This window comes from Equus asinus, chromosome 1 (assembly GCF_041296235.1).
Source record: "Equus asinus isolate D_3611 breed Donkey chromosome 1, EquAss-T2T_v2, whole genome shotgun sequence".
NCBI classification, from domain to species: Eukaryota; Metazoa; Chordata; class Mammalia; order Perissodactyla; family Equidae; genus Equus; species Equus asinus.
The window spans coordinates 203,534,222-203,554,832 of record NC_091790.1 but is presented as its reverse complement, the minus strand read 5'-3'; the positions used below and the strand labels follow the sequence as shown (position 1 = coordinate 203,554,832).

At 36.5% G+C, this 20,611-nt stretch overlaps 1 protein-coding gene across 14 annotated transcripts in view; it reads left to right on the top strand.

Moving 5' to 3' along the window:
* Positions 1-20,611, top strand: part of KMT2C (lysine methyltransferase 2C) — a 268,830-nt gene that overhangs the window by 183,743 nt on the left and 64,476 nt on the right. For 13 of the 14 annotated variants that reach the window (XM_044765689.2, XM_070516758.1, XM_070516756.1 and 10 more), the window contains 9 exons: positions 2,692-2,873; positions 3,136-3,300; positions 4,299-4,408; positions 4,890-4,955; positions 5,920-6,132; positions 12,209-12,337; positions 13,387-13,506; positions 16,080-16,210; positions 20,094-20,274. In XM_044765689.2, coding sequence (XP_044621624.1) covers positions 2,692-2,873; positions 3,136-3,300; positions 4,299-4,408; positions 4,890-4,955; positions 5,920-6,132; positions 12,209-12,337; positions 13,387-13,506; positions 16,080-16,210; positions 20,094-20,274 — 1,297 coding nt within the window. The remainder of the gene's footprint in view (positions 1-2,691; positions 2,874-3,135; positions 3,301-4,298; positions 4,409-4,889; positions 4,956-5,919; positions 6,133-12,208; positions 12,338-13,386; positions 13,507-16,079; positions 16,211-20,093; positions 20,275-20,611) is intronic. The other variant, XM_044765692.2, reaches the window with a different exon arrangement.

The following is a 20,611-nucleotide window of genomic DNA, read 5'->3' as shown; positions in this document are numbered from 1 at the left end:
AATCACAGTCCTGTACTACCTGTTGTGCAGTATCTGAAAACAAGTGTTTCATATGTTTTCCCCAGTTTTCTAGTATTTTATGATGGGAAAAAGATCTCATCCCACTTACTCCATCATGGTTGAAGCAGCTATTCGTTATAGACTATAAAACATGTCTGTTGCAACTTTGGACTTGGTACCATGGGTAGAACCCTGGATAATCCATTACTTGAAAGAGCTCTTGAAAATAAAGACTAAAGCAGTACAGTCGGAGAAAAAAGAGTTGATAGTAGAACCCTGAAATGTATGCTAAAAGGGAATTTTAATGGGGGAAAAATTGTTCAAATGTTGAAGAACTGCAGAGAAGTAGAATAACACACACTAACATGTCAACGAGATTTGGGAGTAAACAGATTTTGACTGACTGACCTGGGCAGTTTCAGTGGGGGTAGGCGTAGTGACCAGATTGTAGTGTGTTGAAGAGTGAATATAAACTGAGTAACTTGATATTTTGGCTGTAAGGGACCACAGGATAGGTTATCTGTGAAATAGGAAAACGTAGTAGGAATGGAGATATATTAAAAAAAATTTTCTGCTGCTAGATACCTTGGATGTGTCTCCCACTTTATCTTCATTTTACCTTTCCTCTAAGCTAGGGATTGGTAAACTGCAGCACACTGGCCAAATCTAGCCCGTTGCCTGTTTTTCTAAATAAACTTTTATTGGAACACTGCCATCCTCTTTTGTTAACATATCTACACTGAGCTTCACACTACGGTCGCACAGTTGCGTAGTTCCAACAGACCAGATGCCCTGCAAAATCTGGAATATTTACTGTCTGACCTTTTACAGAAAGAGTTTGTTGGCTCTTGCCCTAAGCCACCCTGCTCTCCCTACCCTAGGCTCTTTCCTCCATTTGCATAAATAATTATAATTTGATGATCTAAGACTAATTTAAAAGAATTGGTAGGCTAATCAAGGTAATGAATATACATGCTTAAAAATCAAATGACTGTAAAAGCCTTATATGACTGACCAACTCCTGTCTTGTCTTACTCTGCTTCCATATCTGAGTCCTCTTCCCCACAGGCAACCACTTTTGATCCTTTTAGGTCCTCCTTCTTATAGTTAACTCTATAGCTCTAAATAATGTGCTAGTGCTACTGGTTTATCCATGTTAGATTTCATTGACTTTCTGCTATGAGTAGATAAATACTGAGTTAACTCTTAAAAGAGTACACCCCTGCCTCCTCCTAGCATCCTCCCAACACACTGTTTTAGTACATTTAGTTAATAAGCAGTAATGGTTTGACTCAGTAAATGTTCACTGGAGATGTAAATAGTGTACTGTGACTTTCTTTTTTTGTTCATGGAGCTTTTAGTTGCAACAAGGAAATAATGATTCATGATTCTCCATTAGTTCTTGTTGTTTGCTTTTACCTATTGTAGAAGCACCATCATGTCAGATATTGTGGCGAGTACCTGGTTTCTGGGAAGCGTCCCACCCCTTCCCGCCCTCTCCTTTCCCTCTTCTAATCTGTGCTCTAGTAGCTTCTAGGTCTGTTGCTCAGCTCTCATCCTCATACTTCTCTGGGCTGGTGTCCTTTGTTGAGTTCCTTGCTTTCTGGATCCCACATCTTCCTTTTTATTGGGATACAATCTCATTTTGGTCCTCATATCTCCAAGTAACTTCATGAGAATGTGGGAGCTGAGTTTTGAGTCCTTATATGTCTAAAAGGTATTCTGCTTTCACTTTTAATTGCTTGTTTAGCTAGGTTAAGAGTTGTACCTTGAAAAATTTTGTCCTGTAGAACCAGAAATTATTACTCTACTTAGCATCTAGAGTTGCAAAGTTTGATCCCATTCTGATAGTTGTTCCTTTACTTAAGTCTTTTATTTTCCTCTCAGGTAGCTTTTAGACTTTCTTATTTCTCATGATCTGAATTTTTATTCTGTATCGTGATTGCTTACTATTTCATTATAACACAGACACTTTGCGGTCCTTTCTATCTGTAGACTCTAGTCTCTTGAGATCTTTAAGTTGGTTCCAAATTCTTAATATTACATTTTGTGTCTTCTTTGAGGAATTTATCAGAAGTATAGAGATTCTCAAACTTTCCTACTAACTTACACACTTCAGGCTGAGGAGAGTAAACAGAGGAGTGAGTGTGAGCTTCACAAGTTCTAGCTTCGTAGCCTGAAATCCTCCAAGACCATAACATATCCTTGAGAACTCATGTTTTACTTTTTATGTTTTTATATTGATTTTAATATGCAAGTCCCTATGCAATGTGCACAAATTTCAGAAGCATGATTCATAAAATGTTGTAGATGGAAAGAATGTCAGTACATTTTCAAATCCTGTATTAAGAATAATGGGGCAATTTACTTGATTTCTTTAAAATCCAGTCACCACATCTATAAAGTGCACATAAAATATATAGCACAAAGTAGTTATATGGATGGACTTAAAAAAGGCATTAAAATATGTACCACTTTCCATTTTTCTGTCCAGTAAGTGGACTTCTAAAAGTATATGGGTGTACCCACTCCAGTATTAGCCACTATTGGTGCTCAGTAAATGTTGGTTGCTTGCCTCTTTTCTGCTTCTAGGTACATAAGCACCATATTCATTTATATGGTTTGTTTGATCATGCAAAATGAGGTGTAGGTTAATGTATAAATCACATGGATTGGTTGTTTCTTTTACAGATCACTAAAGTGGTTCTTAGCAAAGGTTGGAGGTGTCTTGAGTGCACTGTATGTGAGGCCTGTGGGAAGGCGACTGACCCAGGAAGACTCCTGCTGTGTGATGATTGTGACATAAGTTATCACACCTACTGCCTAGACCCTCCATTGCAGACAGTTCCCAAAGGAGGCTGGAAGTGCAAATGGTACTCTAGGATTTACGTTTCCCTTGTTAGTCTTTCAAGTTCAGAACTTTCCCACGTTACTTTAGTTTTTAAAAATTAGCCACATCTGCTTAATTGCATAATACATGTTTACTATGATGGATATCACTAATCAGATTAGAAACATTTTCAAATATGCATTAAATAATTTTCCCCTATTCTGTTCATGTGTAGCTTCTTGAATTACAGTAACCAAGTAACTAAGTAAATAAAATTGAGACTTGTGGGGGGTATTGGATTTCAGGTGTGTTTGGTGCAGACACTGTGGAGCAACATCTGCAGGTCTAAGATGTGAATGGCAAAACAATTATACACAGTGTGCTCCCTGTGCAAGCTTATCTTCCTGCCCGGTCTGCTATCGAAACTATAGAGAAGAAGATCTTATTCTGCAATGTAGACAATGTGATAGGTATTGTGCTGTTTTTTTCATCTTTTGCAAACTTTTCTCTCTTAAATGTAGCAAAAGGAGATTGGAAAATGACTTTCTTCCATCTTAAATTTAAGAAACAAGACTTTTGCTTTCCAGACTAGAAATTTACAGAAGTTTTCTGTTTTGAATTCTCAATTCTAGACTAAGGATTTTTAACTTGGGGCTTTTTGACAGTTTATGAATCCCTTGAAATTAGATGCAGAATTATTGCCTGCGTATATGTATTTTTCTATGGAAGGTTTCTGAATCTTTTATTAGATTCTACAAAGGGTCTCACACATTCTGTGTTCCTTAAACTACTTTTTCTTCAAGCTCTAGATACAGAATATCTAGGTATCAGATACCAGCTCCCACCCTACCAAGTAGTATATGTGCAGCTTCACAATCATGAATGTTTTCTTTGGTTTCCATGGTGTATTGTTGTGCTCTGTTCACAGTTAAGCACTGTATGTGTAATATTAGTAATGTAGTCTATTTCATCAGTAGGGCAGGATTCTCAGGACTCTGCCTACCAGTTCTTTGTTCTAAGGCAGGATACCTCCTTGTATTTCCCCTTACCATTCACCATCACTCACATGAGCTGTGTCTACTCCACAGTAGACACGTCACATGGAGCACGTACCTACCACACCATTTGCACTCTTCGAATTCCTCTCTGCTTGCCCTGACTGGCTTCCTTGCTGTCTCTGAAATAGTCAGTATATGAACATAACACAGTTATCCCATCTTCCTCATATAATGTGATTGTGCTTCCTTCCTAGTACTTGTTCTCATTCCTTTTTCTTTCCTTCTCAGCTCTGAAAAGTTTTTGGGTGAATAGGACTGGTCAGGAGAAAGGGTAAAATTGCCTAGATAGGAGGAGCATGTGAGGCTTAGGGTTTTGAGTTTGGAGACTGTCAACTCTGTTGTAATTTTTAAAAGGAAACCACACTCAGTACATTTCTTTTTTTTTAAATGTACAAATATGGTCTTTTTAGATGGATGCATGCAGTTTGTCAAAACTTAAGTACTGAAGAGGAAGTGGAAAATGTAGCAGACATTGGTTTTGATTGTAGCATGTGCAGACCCTATATGCCTACGTCAAATGGTAAGGAAGCGATTCCAGCCGTGTCTGTCCCCTGAAGCTCACTGGGCCCTGCTGACCACGGCCAGTCAGTGGGCTTCCCTCTGAGGCTGTTTGTTTTTTGTGAAACTATTATTTGAACAAATATTTTCTGAAAAATAAGTTATTGTTTTTTATAAATTAACTCTTATTATCCAAACTTAATATATTAAAACAGTTTACTTCCAAAAAGAAAGTAAATTAAGCATATATTTTATATATAATGTAATTTTGCTTTCAAGACTCATATAATCTTAGTTATTAGCAATATGTAGAAATCCAGTTCTTTACCAGTTTTTCTTCCCTTATGTGTATTTCCTTCCCCTTCACCTTGTTTCAACTCTGTTTAGTGTTCAAGCATTTATTTCAGTAAAATGGGTACAAAATAGAAATTTTAATCATATGCAAATCTTTAAATACACTTTACCTTTTCTCTAAAAATTACGTGAATTTTTTTTCATTTTAGTGCCTTCCTCAGACTGCTGTGAATCTTCACTTGTAGCACAGATTGTCACAAAAGTGAAAGAGCTAGGTAAAATCTAAAATGCTTTATTTGACTGTTCTTTACAAAAAGCACATAAATGCTTAATTTTTTCTATGTTACTTGAAACCTGCCCTAATCATATAGGTGTTCAGTCTAAATTCTCTAATGTTGGTAATCATTTCTATAATTGATATATAAAATATTCATCTTAGGCAGCTTTAGTGAGACATTATTCCTATGAATCTCAGCAAATTGGCAATGAAAATAGCCACTTTTAAAATAGTGATTAACTCTATACTTGCTTTGGTTTCATTGATGTATTACTGTGCTTAGTTATCAGCAGAAAATAAGGCCCAGTTAGCGAACAGATTCCTTCAGAATTAATTCAGTCTCTTACTATTTAATCTGTAATAGATCAGCCTGGAATGGTGATTAATATGATACTCTTATCAAACTATCATTCTTTTGCCTACTTCTGTTTGATATCCTCTGGTACAAAAAACATTTGGATAGTACAAAAATTGTTCTAATGAACAGCAGTTTTGTACATTTAAAAATTTGAAGGATTTCTACTTATTTACTACCTCTTCCTGTAAGTGATTATATTGATATTTGATTTCCAGATGGGCTTCTGGAGTATTCTTGCTTCTTGTCAAAATTGATCCTCACTTTTTAATCTGAAAGGATATTCCAGGAAGATGCCTACAGTCAAGGAACTGAAGCACTGCTTGTAGCTTCATTGCTTTCTCTCTGAATTCTCATGTCGATCGATGAAAATATAAATTCCAGGAAGACTATCTTTTAAAAACTTGCAACCTGTCTGCCAAGGAAGTTTGACCAATTATTTTTAGTATTAATTGGCTGCTAAGTGAATTATTTTGTGCATTTCAGAGATGATTGCTTTATAGAAGTCACGTTCCCTTAACGTGGGTATTTTGGAGCGATAATCGACTTATCAATCAAATTTAAAGTGAGAATTTTAATTTGTATCCTTGGGATATTATAATTTTAGATCCACCCAAGACCTATACCCAGGATGGTGTGTGTTTGACCGAATCAGGGATGACTCAGTTACAGAGCCTCACAGTTACAGTTCCAAGAAGAAAACGGTCAAAACCAAAGTTGAAATTGAAGATTATAAATCAGAATAGCGTGGCTGTCCTTCAGACCCCTCCAGACATCCAATCAGAGCATTCAAGGGATGGTGAAATGGATGATAGTCGAGGTAATACTAATTTGTTTTCCATGGAGTATGTTTGCAAGAATTAAAGCATATAAAATAGCTTTTAAATAATGTATGATTTACTAAGGATAAATTCTACTGACTTAGATAACCCTTGATGTGACACTTGACCTTTCTAAGTGAATGGTCTTATTGGACCTAGCCTTTTCAGATTTTCTTCCGTTTATATATCTTTTTAGAACAGACCTGTATTACAGAAATTTCCAGGAGCCCCCATATCTTTGAGGATCACAGATGAGAAAATTAGGAAGGCTTAACTCTAGTTTGCTAGATAGCAGAATAAACCTTCTCAGATGCTGTGAGCTTGGATACCACAGTGAAGTTAAAACAGAACTTGAGGGGCCAGCCCCATGGCCGAGTGGTTAAGTTTGCGCACTGTGCTTTCATGGCCCAGGCTTTTGCTAGTTTGAATCCTGGGCGCGGACATGGCACTGCTTATCAGGCCAGACTGAGGCGGCGTCCCACATGCCCCAACTAGAAGTACCCACAGCTAAGAATGTACCACTATGTACTTTGGAAAAAAATAGAACTTGATTCATACATTTCAGAAATGGAAAAACCATCATTAATTTTCAAGTATAAATTTGTATTTACAGATGTTCATCATAAATTATTTGTTTATAAACATTTTCTTGATCAGAATAAATATCAAGATTTTTCTAGCTGAATTCTTGAGATAACAAAATAATTTTAGTAGCATTAAATTCAATATGAGTTATATTTTTGCTTATCTCTGAAGAAGATCACCATAGTTTGCTTATTTTTAGGGTGGTTATTTCTTTTCAGATGATTCAGAAATAAAGTAATAATTATTTTTGTTCCGTCACGTCTTGTCATTCAACAGTATTTATTGAATGCATAGTGTGTCCCAGATGTTGCAAGTCCTATCTGTGACCAAAGCAGATAAAATTCTCTGCTTGGGGCCAGCCTTGTGGCCCAGTAGTTAAAGTTCTGCATGCTCTGCTTCACTGGCCTGGGTTCACAGGTTCAGATCCTGGGTGCAGACCTACTCCACTCATCATCCATGTTGTGGAGGCATCCCACATTCAAAGTAGAGGAAGATTCGTACAGATGTTAGCTCAGGGCTAATCTTCCTCAAGCAAAAACAAGAGGAGGATTGGCAATGGATGTTAGCTCAGGGTGAATCTTCCTCACAAAAATAAATTCTCTGCTTATGGAACTTAGATTTTAATGTTAGGAGAAACAACTATTAAAAAAATATATTATTATTTATAATGTAATAAAAATATAAAAAATAAAAATAATGTAATTAAAACATAATTATATGTGTTTGGCAAGTGCTATGGATAAAATAGAGCTAGAGAAGAGAAATTGGGAGTGCATGCTAATGTGAAGGATCAAATGAACTGAAAATATCTGAGCACAGACTTCACAGAGATCAGTGAGTTACCCACTTGGTTGTCTGAGGGAAGAGCATCTCTATCAGTGAGAAAGCCAGTACAAAGGCCCTGGGTGGGAGTGTGCCTAGCGTTTTTGAGGAATGTTGTGGAGACCACTGTGTCCAGAAGAGTGAGCAAAGAGGGTAATGGGAGGGGATGAGGTGAGACAGGTGAGGAGTGGAGGGATGACTCAGTCGATCAGGCAGGACCTTAAGGTGATACTTAAGGAATTTGCATTTACTGTGAATGGAATGGTAAGTCGTTGGAGGTTTCTGAAGAGAAGAGTGGCATAATCTTATTTATGTTTTAAATAATAGAAATTTAATTTATATCATTATATATAATATATATTCATATTCATATATATTTATTCATATATATATGAGTAGACTATTAGGCCCAAGAGTTGTGGCAAGTAGATCAGGCCAGAGGCTATTGCAGTAGTCCCAGTGAGAGATAATCTTGGCTGAGAATGGCTATGTCTTTTGTATATTCCTGAAATTTTATCAGTTGATCTCACATTTCTTTTGTAGTAGTGTGTTTTTGGGTCCCTGTGGTTGGGAGAAAAGCTTTCTGATGCTCACATATAACTGATGTTTAAATACTGTTGAACAGAAAATTTGATTTTGAAGTTTTAAGTGATTTGGGGCTTGTGAAGAAATAGTCTGTGTATCTAGGAGGAATTGATTAGATTGCCATCAGCCAGAGTACAGTGAAGAATTCTAGTTTGTGAAGATAGTAGAAAATGTCTGGAAATGGTTCCATAGTCGCTTAAATCTGGGAAATGCTGTATTTGATAAAATTTGAAAAGTTTCTTGATAGTACACGTTAATTCCCAATGTCTGAGACTATAGAACCTTTTAAGACAAAACAAAACATCAACAAAAAGACCTGAGAGGGTTTTCCTTGTGACTGTTGTTCTTTAGAACAAGACTGTGAGAAATGGTAGATATTTTTTCAACTGTGCTCTTTCCCAGTTGAGGCTGTCAGAAGGTAAATCCACATAGAAGTAATATTATAAATTATATGCTTAAGTATACCTAATATGAGATTCCACAGGAGTCTACAAAGTCCTAACGAACTTGTGATGCTCCTAAAATAGTGTGAAAATACCAGTGGCTTTTTTGTTGATTTTTAACTCTTCTGATAGATGTTTCTTTAGGAAAATAAGTCGTAAACAACCGCCTTAGCATATCAGAAACAAATTCTTTGTGCAATAAAAGCAGACTTCTTCTAATTCTGCTAGTGGGATCTGGATACCCGGTTAGTACAAAAAAAATCCCAAGTCTAAAGAAAACAAAAACCCTCTGTGTCCCCAGAGTGGGAACACAGTGCCCTCCCTCTCAGTAGCTGCCCCAGCGCGGGAGGTGTGCAGTAGGAGTGCACGTAGGCTGCGGGCCTGGGCCGAGCATGGAGCCGAGTGGGGTTACTTAGACTAGGAGAGAGAGGGAGGTAAGGCGTGAGCAAGCAGTCAGGTGGATAGTTATCACCTCCTGTAATGTTAATGCTGCTTCCCTCAACTTTGTAAATTTGATTTTTGGACAAGGAATACATTCACATGGTTTAAAATTGAGAAGGAATAAGGGTAAACAGTGAAAAGTGTCCTATCTCCCCTGTCCCCATGCCAGTTCGCTTCTCCAGAGGCAGCCATTCTTGTATATCTTTCCAGAGGTGTTTTGTTCATGTACAAGCAAATGAGTATGCATTTTTTCATTCCTTTTGTCTTACTGTTCTTTTCCTTGCCTTAATACTGTTTTTCACTTTTAACGGCCTCATTTTTCGTATTCCTTTGTATAGTTCGTATATTGATAGACCTTTCATTTTTTTCAGTCTTTTACTGTGAATGTCACAGTGAATAACGTGGTATTTATATAATGATGGGCTGGCAAGATGAACTCCTTGCTGAATCAAAGGGTGCATGCATTTGTAACTATTTTTGGTAGGTAGGGAAAGTTTTTCAGTAGATAATGCTTGTGCCTAATGTGAAAAATGCAAAGGGTTCAAAGAGTAAACAGTGAAGTTAGTCTCCCTCCCAGCCATCTAGTTCCCCTCCCAGGAAGAACCACTGTTTTCTTTTAACCTTCCAGAGATTACTATCTATAAACAAGTATGTATTTATGGGAGAATTTCTCACATTTGGGGAATATCTGTAGGAATCAGAGGCCATTGTTAAGATATTGTTTAAAAGAGACCTTAGCTTTCAGTGACCCTTGTCATGTTTGGGCCACTTTAGTCTAGGGCAGTATAGTCTATTATAGACTTTTCATCAGATAATCCTTGACTGTCCATGCATGATTAAAAGTGAGGAACTGAAAGTGGTGATTGGCTAAATAAATTGGTAATCTTCTTTTCTTAACATGAAGAACAGGAGATTAAAAACTTGATGGAAAGCTTCGAGTATGTGGGTGGTATTTGTTGACTAAGGTTTTATGATCTGTGTTCACTGTTTGGGGAATCCTCTGGTGTCAGTATGTTTAGACATTTTGCTTGAACTGGTCAGGTTTCCCAGAAGAATCTTTTCAAGTCTCCTGCTTGGAGAGTAGAGGTTTAGCTGCTGGCTGTCTGGGAGTTGAGTGGGAAAGGGCCCCAGAGGAGTGACAGGGTCGGCGTTTCTCCTGCCTGTGGCCGTGTGATCCTGTTTTCAGTCCATTACCGCAGTGTTCAGCTAAGGTTGTCCAAGAGTCGTCCGACCATCCTCTGGTTAGAGGGGCAGCCTACTGGTGTGTGAAGTTGGTAAGAAGGTCCTAGGGAGTGTGACTTGTGTGGTTAATATAAATGAAGCTCTCTCTTTGTTGTAGCTTCCTCTTGCCTATTTCCAAAGATACCTGGGTCTGCCAGTGCCTCAGCCTTTTGAGGACTGTGTTATAAATTGGATTTTTTTTCTTGGTTACTTCCACTCTCAACTGAGAATTTTCATTTGCCAAGTCAGTTATTCATCTTTTTACTTTTTCCTTCCAAAATTGTGGCTTTTCTCCTTTCCTGTTTTCTCTGTCTTTGTGGGTTTATCTCTTAAAAATAGATTGCTTCACTGTGGTTTTAATAGGGTTTCGGGAGAGTGAAATTAGATACGTGAATTTAGTCTACCATCTTAACCCCAAATTCCCTCTCACTTGTTTCAGTGAGTTTATCTTAAGGTAAACAATTGGTATTTTGTTATCTTTGGTGCTTGCTAAGTTTCAGTAAGTAAACATTTCTTTTCATGACTTAGTCTTAGCTATAGAGAGCAGTTATCAGATTGTTAGGAAATTGGCCTCAAACATTGACCTAATATCATCAAAAACAAATACACTGTTCATGGTTTTACAGAAATATGTTGTATATAATACTTAGTGAAGAAGAGAGTTAACAATTGAATCTTAAATGTATTTGATAACTTTTTTTCTCTATGGCACAGTATAAAGCACACAGAACTTGCAAAGGTTTGATTACAGTAGTGTTAAAATAACTTTCTTTTCTAAGAATTGAGCTTCTGTATGCATTGCTTAATTTCATTGTTTACTTCATTCAGTGTAATATTTATTAAGTATTAGGTACCGTGCTAAGGATGCAGCTGTTAAGAGTCTTAATACCTGTTTTCACAGAAAATACAGTCTATCAAGGAGACAGACATTAAAAGAACCAATTAAAATGAAGCATAATGCTAATGTACAGGAGCATATAACTGTGGAATGTAACCTTGTCTAAATATCAGAAATTCTTGAAGAAATTGATGGTTAGAATAAATCCTGAAAGTAGATGGCAGGAAGAGGTTGGGGAGGTAGTGGAAGAAAGAGCTTGATGTGTTGAAGGAATTAAAAATAGCTCATAGTGTTTGGAGTGAGATGAAGCTGGAGAGTTTATAAGAGACTATTATAATGGGTCTTAAAATTTGAACTTCATTTTGAGGCCACTGGGAAGACATTAAAAGATTTTAAGTGAAAATTGATACATATTTATAGAAAGATCATTTTGGTTGCAATGTAAAGAACTGATTTAAGAGGAGGGCAGGCTTGGAGACAGGGAACCTAAATAGGAGGAGGATGTTGCAGTAGGTCAAGATTGGACCAAGATGGTGGTAGACAGAAATAAAATGCTTTTGAGAGATATTGAAGAGTCTTGATTGTGGGAAAGAAAAGATTAGGAATTGTGAAGGCTGTCCCCTAGGATTCTGGCTTTTTCAGGGTACATTTCCATGCCTTTTAATGATGACAGGTAACACATAGAAAGGGATAAGGTTTATCTTAAATCAGGAGTTCAATTTTAGATATAGAGTTTTCAGTAACTAGGTAATATCCAATTACAGCTTTGGTTGGAGCTCAGAAGAGAGTTCTAGGCTAGAGTGACAGCTTTGGGGGCCTGGACCTGACGACAGAGTTGAAAGCAAGGAAATGATTTATTAAGTGCAGATAGATTTGTAACTGTCTAAAATTTTGAGCCTCCTCTCTCTCTGTTTCCCCTTCTCTGATTCTTCTCTTTCATTTACTGAGAACAATACATTCAGTAGCATGAGTTCTATAGGCATTTTGGGGCCTTCCCCATTTCTTTCTATACTTTCCCTACCAACTGGGATGCATGATTAGAATGGCTCATTGGCCACTTGGCTTTGTATTTCCTATTACATAGGAATTATGTATTTGATAGGTTTTTCCAATTTTATCTGTACCTTTACTTTGTTCCAGAAGGAGAACTTATGGATTGTGATGGAAAATCAGAATCTAGTCCTGAACGAGAAGCTGTGGATGATGAAACTAAGGGAGTAGAAGGAACAGACGGTGTCAAAAAGAGAAAAAGGAAACCATACAGACCAGGTATAGTGCCTGAGCTAGACATTTTAATATAATCAAAGCTTAGTTAATTTAAGAAAAATATAATATTGAGGGCTTCAATTATGATTAAATAATCAAGATGAAAAATAGCTTCTTAACAATTCTCTAAACTAAACTTAATATATGTATAAGTTACAGGACTGAACTATTTGAATATACTTTTTAGGTGACAAATTCCTTGGGTTGAGTATGGGAATGTTTCCCAATAAATCATTATTTAATACTTTATCCCAAATGTTATCCATTTTATTAAATGCTTTACTAGATTGGCTTTTATTTGTACTTGGACATTTAAATCCATTTAAATATTTTCCCTTGATGTATACTTCTATAATTCTTTTAATTTTCAGCATTCACTTTCTAATATTTTTGTTTTTAAAAACTTATTTCATTTTTTACGCAGGAGTGCCTGTAAGTGGACAACATGAAAGTGACATGACAGGGTTCTTATGTCTCCTAAAATTTATAGTCCAGTTAATACTATGACTGATTAAACACTCTCTCTCTTGTTTTCTTTGAGGAAGATTAGCCCTGAGCTAACTGCTGCCACTCCTCCTCTTTTTGCTGAGGAAGACTGGCCCTGAGCTAACATCCATGCCCAACTTCCTCTACTTTATATATGGGACGCCTACCACAGTATGGCTTTTGCCAAGCAGTGCCACTCCCGCACCTGGGATCCGAACCAGCGAACCCCGGGCCGACGAGAACTGCAACGTGCGAACTTAATCGTTGCGCCACTGGGCCGGCCCTAAACACTCTCTTATTTCCTCTCTGCCTCAGGGGTAGAGAGAAAAAATGTCTTGCTTGTCAAATTTTATTTGCCTTATTGGAAAAAAAATTATTGAGTTGGTAATGAATTTATTTCCAAACTCTTATATATTGCATAAAAATGAGATTATTGATTTAAATTAGCCCGTATTGAATTTGGGAAATGCCTCGCTATTTAAGACTAAGCAATTTCACCTTTCTTGCTTTGGAAATATAGGGAGAAATTAGTTGTTTACGAGGTACCCACTTTTATTTTTGGATAGGTATTGGTGGATTTATGGTACGGCAAAGAAGTCGAACTGGGCAAGGAAAAACCAAAAGATCTGTGATCAGAAAAGATTCCTCAGGCTCTATGTCTGAGCAATTACCCAGCAGGGATGATGGTATGTACTGAGTCTGTTGGGTTTAACCCCTTTTTCTTGCTGTCCCATTGAATAATAATGCTCCATTTACTACTGTGTTGCTTCTTACTGATCAAAGGATTTGAGTGCCTGTAGAGTTCATACCTGTAATACAGAAATTAGGTTTGGAAAGGAAACGGTTTAAACCCAGTAGACTCTATTCCTTTGAGAGTTTTTAACAAGTTCCTGTTTTCCTGTGTTAAATATAGACAGTTGAGGGACTGAATTGTTTAGTCACGTCAGGTACTTTCTAGTCACAGAAGGCCCTGCTTTGCCTGCCTTAGCTGCTTGGCATAAAATTGGAAACTTTTAGACTATTTAGTTGAAAGTGACAGGGTACCCCAATAATTTTTGACAAAATTGTGTAATGTTTTAGAAATACGTCTTTCAGTTAATATTCTGTCATCCTCACTTACGGCTTCAAAGAAAGCTAAAGCATTGTACACGCCGTTGCTTAAGAGTTGGTGTGAATGAAGACTTTGCAATCAGTACAGCCGTGATCCGTATGCTTTCTGTATGGTAAATGCTGTGGGTAGGGTGTGAAGAAAACTGAGACGTCGTCAGTGTGTGCTCTACACAGAGTTCCTCTTTTACTATGGGATGGAATTTTGACTTGTGAATTAATAAAAACTAGAAATTGCTGCACATTTTAAAAAAGAAGCGCTGTAATGCTTTTAAAGAAGTTTCTAATGTGGCTATAATACCCCCTAAGTAAGGAATGTGATCGATTCAGTGAAACTGTTTTTCGTGTTTTCCATTTCTGTCTCTTTATTCGGTTCTCTAAATAATTTTAGTTCTATCTTTTAGTTCAATATTTCGTTCCTTCATCTGTGCCATCCAAAGTCATCTGTTGAGTTGTTAATGTATTCCTTTTGTAAACTGCTTTGTTGATATTTTAACACTGGGTAGTTTCTTTTTACACCTTGCTCCTAGTTTCAGTCGTCTTTAATTTTTCACCTATCTGATTGATTTAGAATGTCAAATATCTAAAGCGTTTGCACTTCTGATTTTACTCTGTCTCCTGGCCCTGTCTCCTATTGTGTGAAACAGAGAAACATATATATGAAACAATTTTTTTTTTTTATTGTGAGCTCATGTTCTTTAGAACGTTCTCTGAACCTTTTGAGCACTGAATTGAAGGTGCGTTCTTTCACAGAGTATTTGCCTTGATTACTGCCAGGAGCGTGAGGTATTACTATCCTAGGAGTTCTTTAAGCTAAATTCTTAGCCTGAAGTTTTTTGGTCCACCTGTGTTATATAAATTCAGGTTTCTTACTCATTGGGGCTATATTGAGTTTATTACCTTTCAGGGAAGATTTTCATTTTTTGCCTTTCTGCCCAGCAGTTTTCTTTGCTGTTGGTGCTGGGAAGGGGGAGGGGAGGGGAATGGAGGCTGTCTTTCTTGTTAAACCAACCTTCAGCATGGAGTCCTTCAGGTGCCACCTTTATCCAAGGCACCTCTAGTTAATCTCTCCATCCAGAGGAGAGGCCTTAAGCTTTGTCTTCTGTTCCCCATTCCTCATGAGGCTCCAAAAACTGGACTTCAGAGACACTGGATTTTAGCAAAATTTCAGAGAGCTTTATTTAGTTCTTTGCTTATTTCTGTGGTCCATGTTTTACCTTAATTTTTGATCTTTGACGATGCTTTATTTTCTGGTACATTACTGGTACATTTAAAAAGATTATTTAAAAAATGTTTTTCCGCCATTTTTAGTTGTTCTCAGAAGAGTCAGTCCACCTATGTAGTCTACCAACAGATGTGCCCACACTGATCTTTGGAAGGGAAGTATGATTTCCCATAAGAAGTATTAGAGAGTATCATTTGATTGTTCTCTTTCCTGCCTTAAGTAGTATATTTGTTTCTTTGATAATTTCATAGTGCAGCATTTTTTTTATTTCCATTTCTTTGATTGAGCTTAACATTGAGCATTCATCGCATATTTATGAGCATCTTGACAGGTAGTCACATATGATCACAATATGTATGTACTACAGATACCTAACTTGCAATAAATCCCTAAACTTGGAATTACTGGATTGAAGAACACACATTTTTAAAAAGACTTCTGTTGAATAGTGTCAACAAACTCTACAAAAAAGTTGTACCTGCTAAATTCCCTTTAGTGTAGTGTATAAGTGGTCATTTCCCCATACTTAGGAGCATTGAGTATTTTCATTTTTGTTAATCTTTACCAAAATGTTGTTAACAAAAACAAATTTCTGCTTTGTGAGTAGGAAATACTCATTAAGAGTCAATAAGAAACATGCTGATAGTAAATAGACGTGAAATGAAATTTTTATGATACTTAAAAATTTACTGATAAACTTGCTTTGAGATCTTTTTGTGAAAAAGCTTGTTTGTCAACTCATGCTGTACACCTTAAACTCATAGAGTGTTGTATGTCAATTATATCTCAATACAACTGGAAGAAAAAAATAAGAAAAAGCTTGTTTATATGGAACTGTGTGTGTATCGGTAAGCAATAAAATTCTTTGGGCATATTTGTCTGAAAATTTTAAATAACGTGTATTTATAAATGTGACTGTTGTTTCAGGGTGGAGTGAGCAGTTACCAGATAGTCTGGTTGATGAATCTGTTTCTGTTACTGAAAACACTGAAAAAATAAAGAAGAGATACCGGAAAAGGAAAAATAAACTTGAAGAAACTTTCCCTGCCTATTTACAAGTAATAGCTTGCTTTACATTATTTTATGTAGTTTGTTAATGAAAGGACTGTAACTTACTGAGTTTTGAAAAAGAGGTTTGTTATTTTTGTTAATTTTTTACTTGTTTTTAATTAGTCATCACAAATGCAATTTTTACCTTCCAGGGGTCCATAAAAATTAACATTTACCTTTTTTTGTGCTTTGATACAGTTCACAGAGTGCTTTTTTATCCCAGGTTTTCACTTCTAAATAATCTGTAAGACGTACAAGGACACTTTGAGCTGAGCAAACCTCCTTCTCTCAAACCAGTCCCACCTGTCTGCTCCCCAAACCCAAGTCCTCTGGACGGGTCCCTTTGCCAGCCCAGATTACAGTCATTCTGTTCACTGAATAGAGATGGGTTTTATCTGCCAGAGTTACAGTTTTAATAATCACTTACTGCTGTTGAGACCTAGTGAACCAAAGATTTAAGCAGAATTGATTATGTTTTCTAAAATACTACATTAGACAAATAACCCTCAATATGAAGAAACTATGTTTGATAGATGTCGACTATGTGAAAATAGAAGTCTTTCTAGTTTATCTTGTAAACGTTAAGCCACAGAAGAGTTCAAGGCCCTATGATACATTGGAAAGAACCCTGTGTTAGAAATATGACTGAGATTAAACATCTGGCTGTGCCACTAGCTAATTGGAGGTTCCTGAGCATGTTATTCATCCTTCCTGGACCTCTACATCTTCATATGTAAAAACTGACTTGGAACAGCCTATCATTGAGTGTTCATCCTCATTTCAGTGTTTGTGAGTATCCATCTCATCTATCCCTCCCACAGAACTATGGCCTATGTGGATACCTCTTTTTTTTTTTTTGAGGAAGATTAGCCCTCAGCTAACTACTGCCAGTCCTCCTCTTTTTTGCTGAGGAAGCCTGGCCCTGAGCTAACATCTGTGCCCATCTTCCTCTACTTTCTATGTGGGACACCTGCCACAGCATGGCGTGCCAAGCAGTGCCATGTCCACATCTGGGATCCGAACTGGCAAACCCCAAGAAGCGGAACGTGCGAACTTAACCGCTGCACCACCGGGCCGGCCCCTATGGATACCTCTTGATTGCTTGAATTGTACTAATTTTTGAACCTTAATTTTCGAGTTAGCTATTATAAGTTTAATTGGTTTCAAAATACATTTCCTTTTAGTTAACATACAACTTCTTCAGTTTTCTTTGTTAGTAATTAGAAGTATAAAAATCAAATACTCATTTGAGTAAAAAGTCATCTATATTTAATAAATAAGACTTCTAAGCAGAATGACTTAAGGATATAGTAATATTTATGAGGGTAAATTTTTTAGATGACCAACATCGTAAAGGCAGCGTCCACTGTAGAGTTCAGCCTTTGCAGTCAGAGTCCCGCGTTTAAACACTGCTCTGCTACCACTTAGCTGTGGTTTTCCTCTTTTTAACATCTGTGGGCCCCACTTCTCTCACCTATAAAACTGTGATACTGTCTGTGCCACAGAACTGTGGAGAGATGAAACAAGAATTATGATGTGAAGTGCTTAACTCTGTGCCTTACATACTATCTATCTTTTAATAAATGTTTTATTTTCCCCTTACTCCTTCAAATACCCATTCATTCTGGTTTTGTACCTTTTTTTAATATACAACAATAATTGTATTGGTCAGAAAATAGGCGCATTTATTGTTTGGATTACGTTTAATTGCCTCCTTTTTGTTGTTTGCTGTTGCCTTCACCTCCCTTCTTCCTAGTCCTTCCTGGAGTGTTGAGTGGGTGACGTGCCCCTCCTCCTCATTTGACTCTTCTTTCAAGTGTAATGCATATTTAGGAAGCTTTCTTTAGCTGTTTCTGAGAGTATGAAAACTGACCATTTCGTACTTTGTCAAGGGAGCCATTGAAAGTAGTGGATGTGATTTCCTGATTATTCCTATCATCTTACTCCGTTGAGCTGCATTGTTTCCTCTGGTGTACTCATGTAATTCCTCTGGTGTACGTCAGTAATGCCTGACTTTTCTATTTGGATGTGAAGGAAGCCTTTGTAATGGTACTGTCGTTGGACATCTTGTGATAGCATTTGTATTTTTTTTCCCCCATTGACTAGGGAAAATACATAGTGACGAAACCTGCTAAGAATTCAGTAGCAATTTTTTCCAGTTATTCTTTATTCATCACAGCAGTCTCAAGATAACCTGTAAATAGTTGTATAATCTAACCAGTCAGAATATTGGTGCAGCCTACTAGGGGCTCGTGGTCTTTTGTGACCTTGAGAACCCCTGTAGTAGATCGAGAGTCTCCAGCTGGTTCTGGGAATCACTGACAAGATTGTCAAGTTAGAAATCATGTGGAGCCACTCCCTTGTGTTAACTACAGGAGATGAAAAGCCAGCAAATTAATAAGAATGTTACAGTTTTTGATGAATACCACTAAAGTCATCATGAAAAAATTCTTGCTAATGGTAGTCTCAGATTTCTTAAATTTGTACTGAAGGCATTAAATAAAGGATCTCTAAAGTTCTGAGATCTTTCTGCTATTCAACATTTTTCTTAATGGTGAAAGCATTTCTGGAATAAAAACTAGCTTTGTGGCTTTTCAAATTTCTTTTTCTTAGTGAATCAAAATGTGAAAATTTCAAGTAAAATTTATCATCACCTCTATCAGACGTCACATACCTCCTCCCTATCCATTTTCAGAAGTTAGCATTGTTCATAGTGTGGTGTTTATCCTTTCAGACATTTTTTATAATCTGTTTTTGCTTAGTCATAATAGTCTTGGTTTGTATTTTATGTCTGCTGGACCTGTCAGTCACTTACTTACTTTTAATACTGTGTTTCAGAGCTTTTCTTTGACAGCATCGTTCTACATCCTTTTTAAAAAGTGCTGTATTGTATTTCATAGTATGGATGTCTACCATTTATTTAATCATATGCCTTTTGACAGATACTTGTTGGCATTATAAAAAGTGCCTCAGTGAACCTTCATTGTGTGTTTATCTTTGGCAAGAGAGTGTTAAATGTTGATAGTTATTACAAAATTGGTCCTACAATGGATCCCTTTTCCAGGCAGACCACGTTACAGAAAATAGACTAAAGCAGAGTTGTTGGGTTGAAGTAAGTGAAGGGGATCCCAAGAGCTTCCTTTTGTCCTCTTTATTGATCCTTGAGAAATTTTGGAGAGATCTTTGCATAGTAAGGAACCCAGCTTGAAACATTGTTCTCTAGAGTAGAGAAACTATATTGAAATGGAGAAATGGTAATATGAGTAAATGAATAAAAAGCTAAAAGCCTTTAATAGCAATAAATTTTGTACACACAGTAAGGTTAAAATGACTATAGAAAGTCTGTCAGATTTATAGCATGCTGAGTCTTCAATGTGGTTATGTGAATCAATGTGAGATTACTCAATCTACATGAAGTATTTGTAAGCATTAAAGCTGTAGATCGAACCCTTGTGCTCTCGTCTGCCAGTGATCTATAAATGTGGGTAATATTCATGAGGCTTCAGTTTTTCTTGTAGTATGAATTAAGGTGCCAATAGTATTGTGAATTTTTCAATGTTTAAATTTAAGTGTAACCTAATCCCCCGGAATTATTAAATTATATACTGCAGTTGCTACAAACATATTTGACAGAACTGTGTGGTTTTTATTTGCATAATTTTATTTGTCTCTAATAAATATACAAAAAAATCTTTTAAAGTAAGGGGAATCAACAAACTGACAGGATATTTCTGTATTGTTTATATATTTCTATATTCAGTTTCTAATTGTTAAATACCAAGCTTTTCTGTTATTTCTGCCTTCTTGTTAAAAAACAGTGACAGAATAATCTGTCATTTTAGAATTTTATAACTAAATCAATCTTTTTCTTATGTGCTTATCTTTATCTAGGAAGCTTTCTTTGGAAAAGATCTTCTGGATACAAGTAGACAAAACAGGCTAAGTTTAGATAATGTATCAGAAGATACATCTCAGCTTTCATATAAAACAAACATGAATACAAATTTCTTGGATCCTTCCTTGGATCCATTACTTAGTTCATCCTCAACTCCAGCAAAACCTGGAACTCACGGTATGTGGAATAATTCACAGATGCTTTCTTTATCATATGACTTTCATCTTTCTTTTAATTAAAGCTTTGAAATGCTTAAGTTTGGCCTCATATGCATTTTAACTTTATTAAAGCCTAACTTGCATTCAGTAAATGCAACTATTTTAAGTGGACAGGCCTATAAGAATTGGCAAATAAATATATCTGTGTGACTACCACCAAAATCAAGAGTTGCAAAGGAAAATGTTTGGTTTACGATTTGCTGAGGGTAATATAATAGGGAGTGTAGTTTGGCTATAGTTGGTGCGTTATAAATATAGTGGTCTTCAACTTAAGTAAGATAGATTTTTGTTAATTA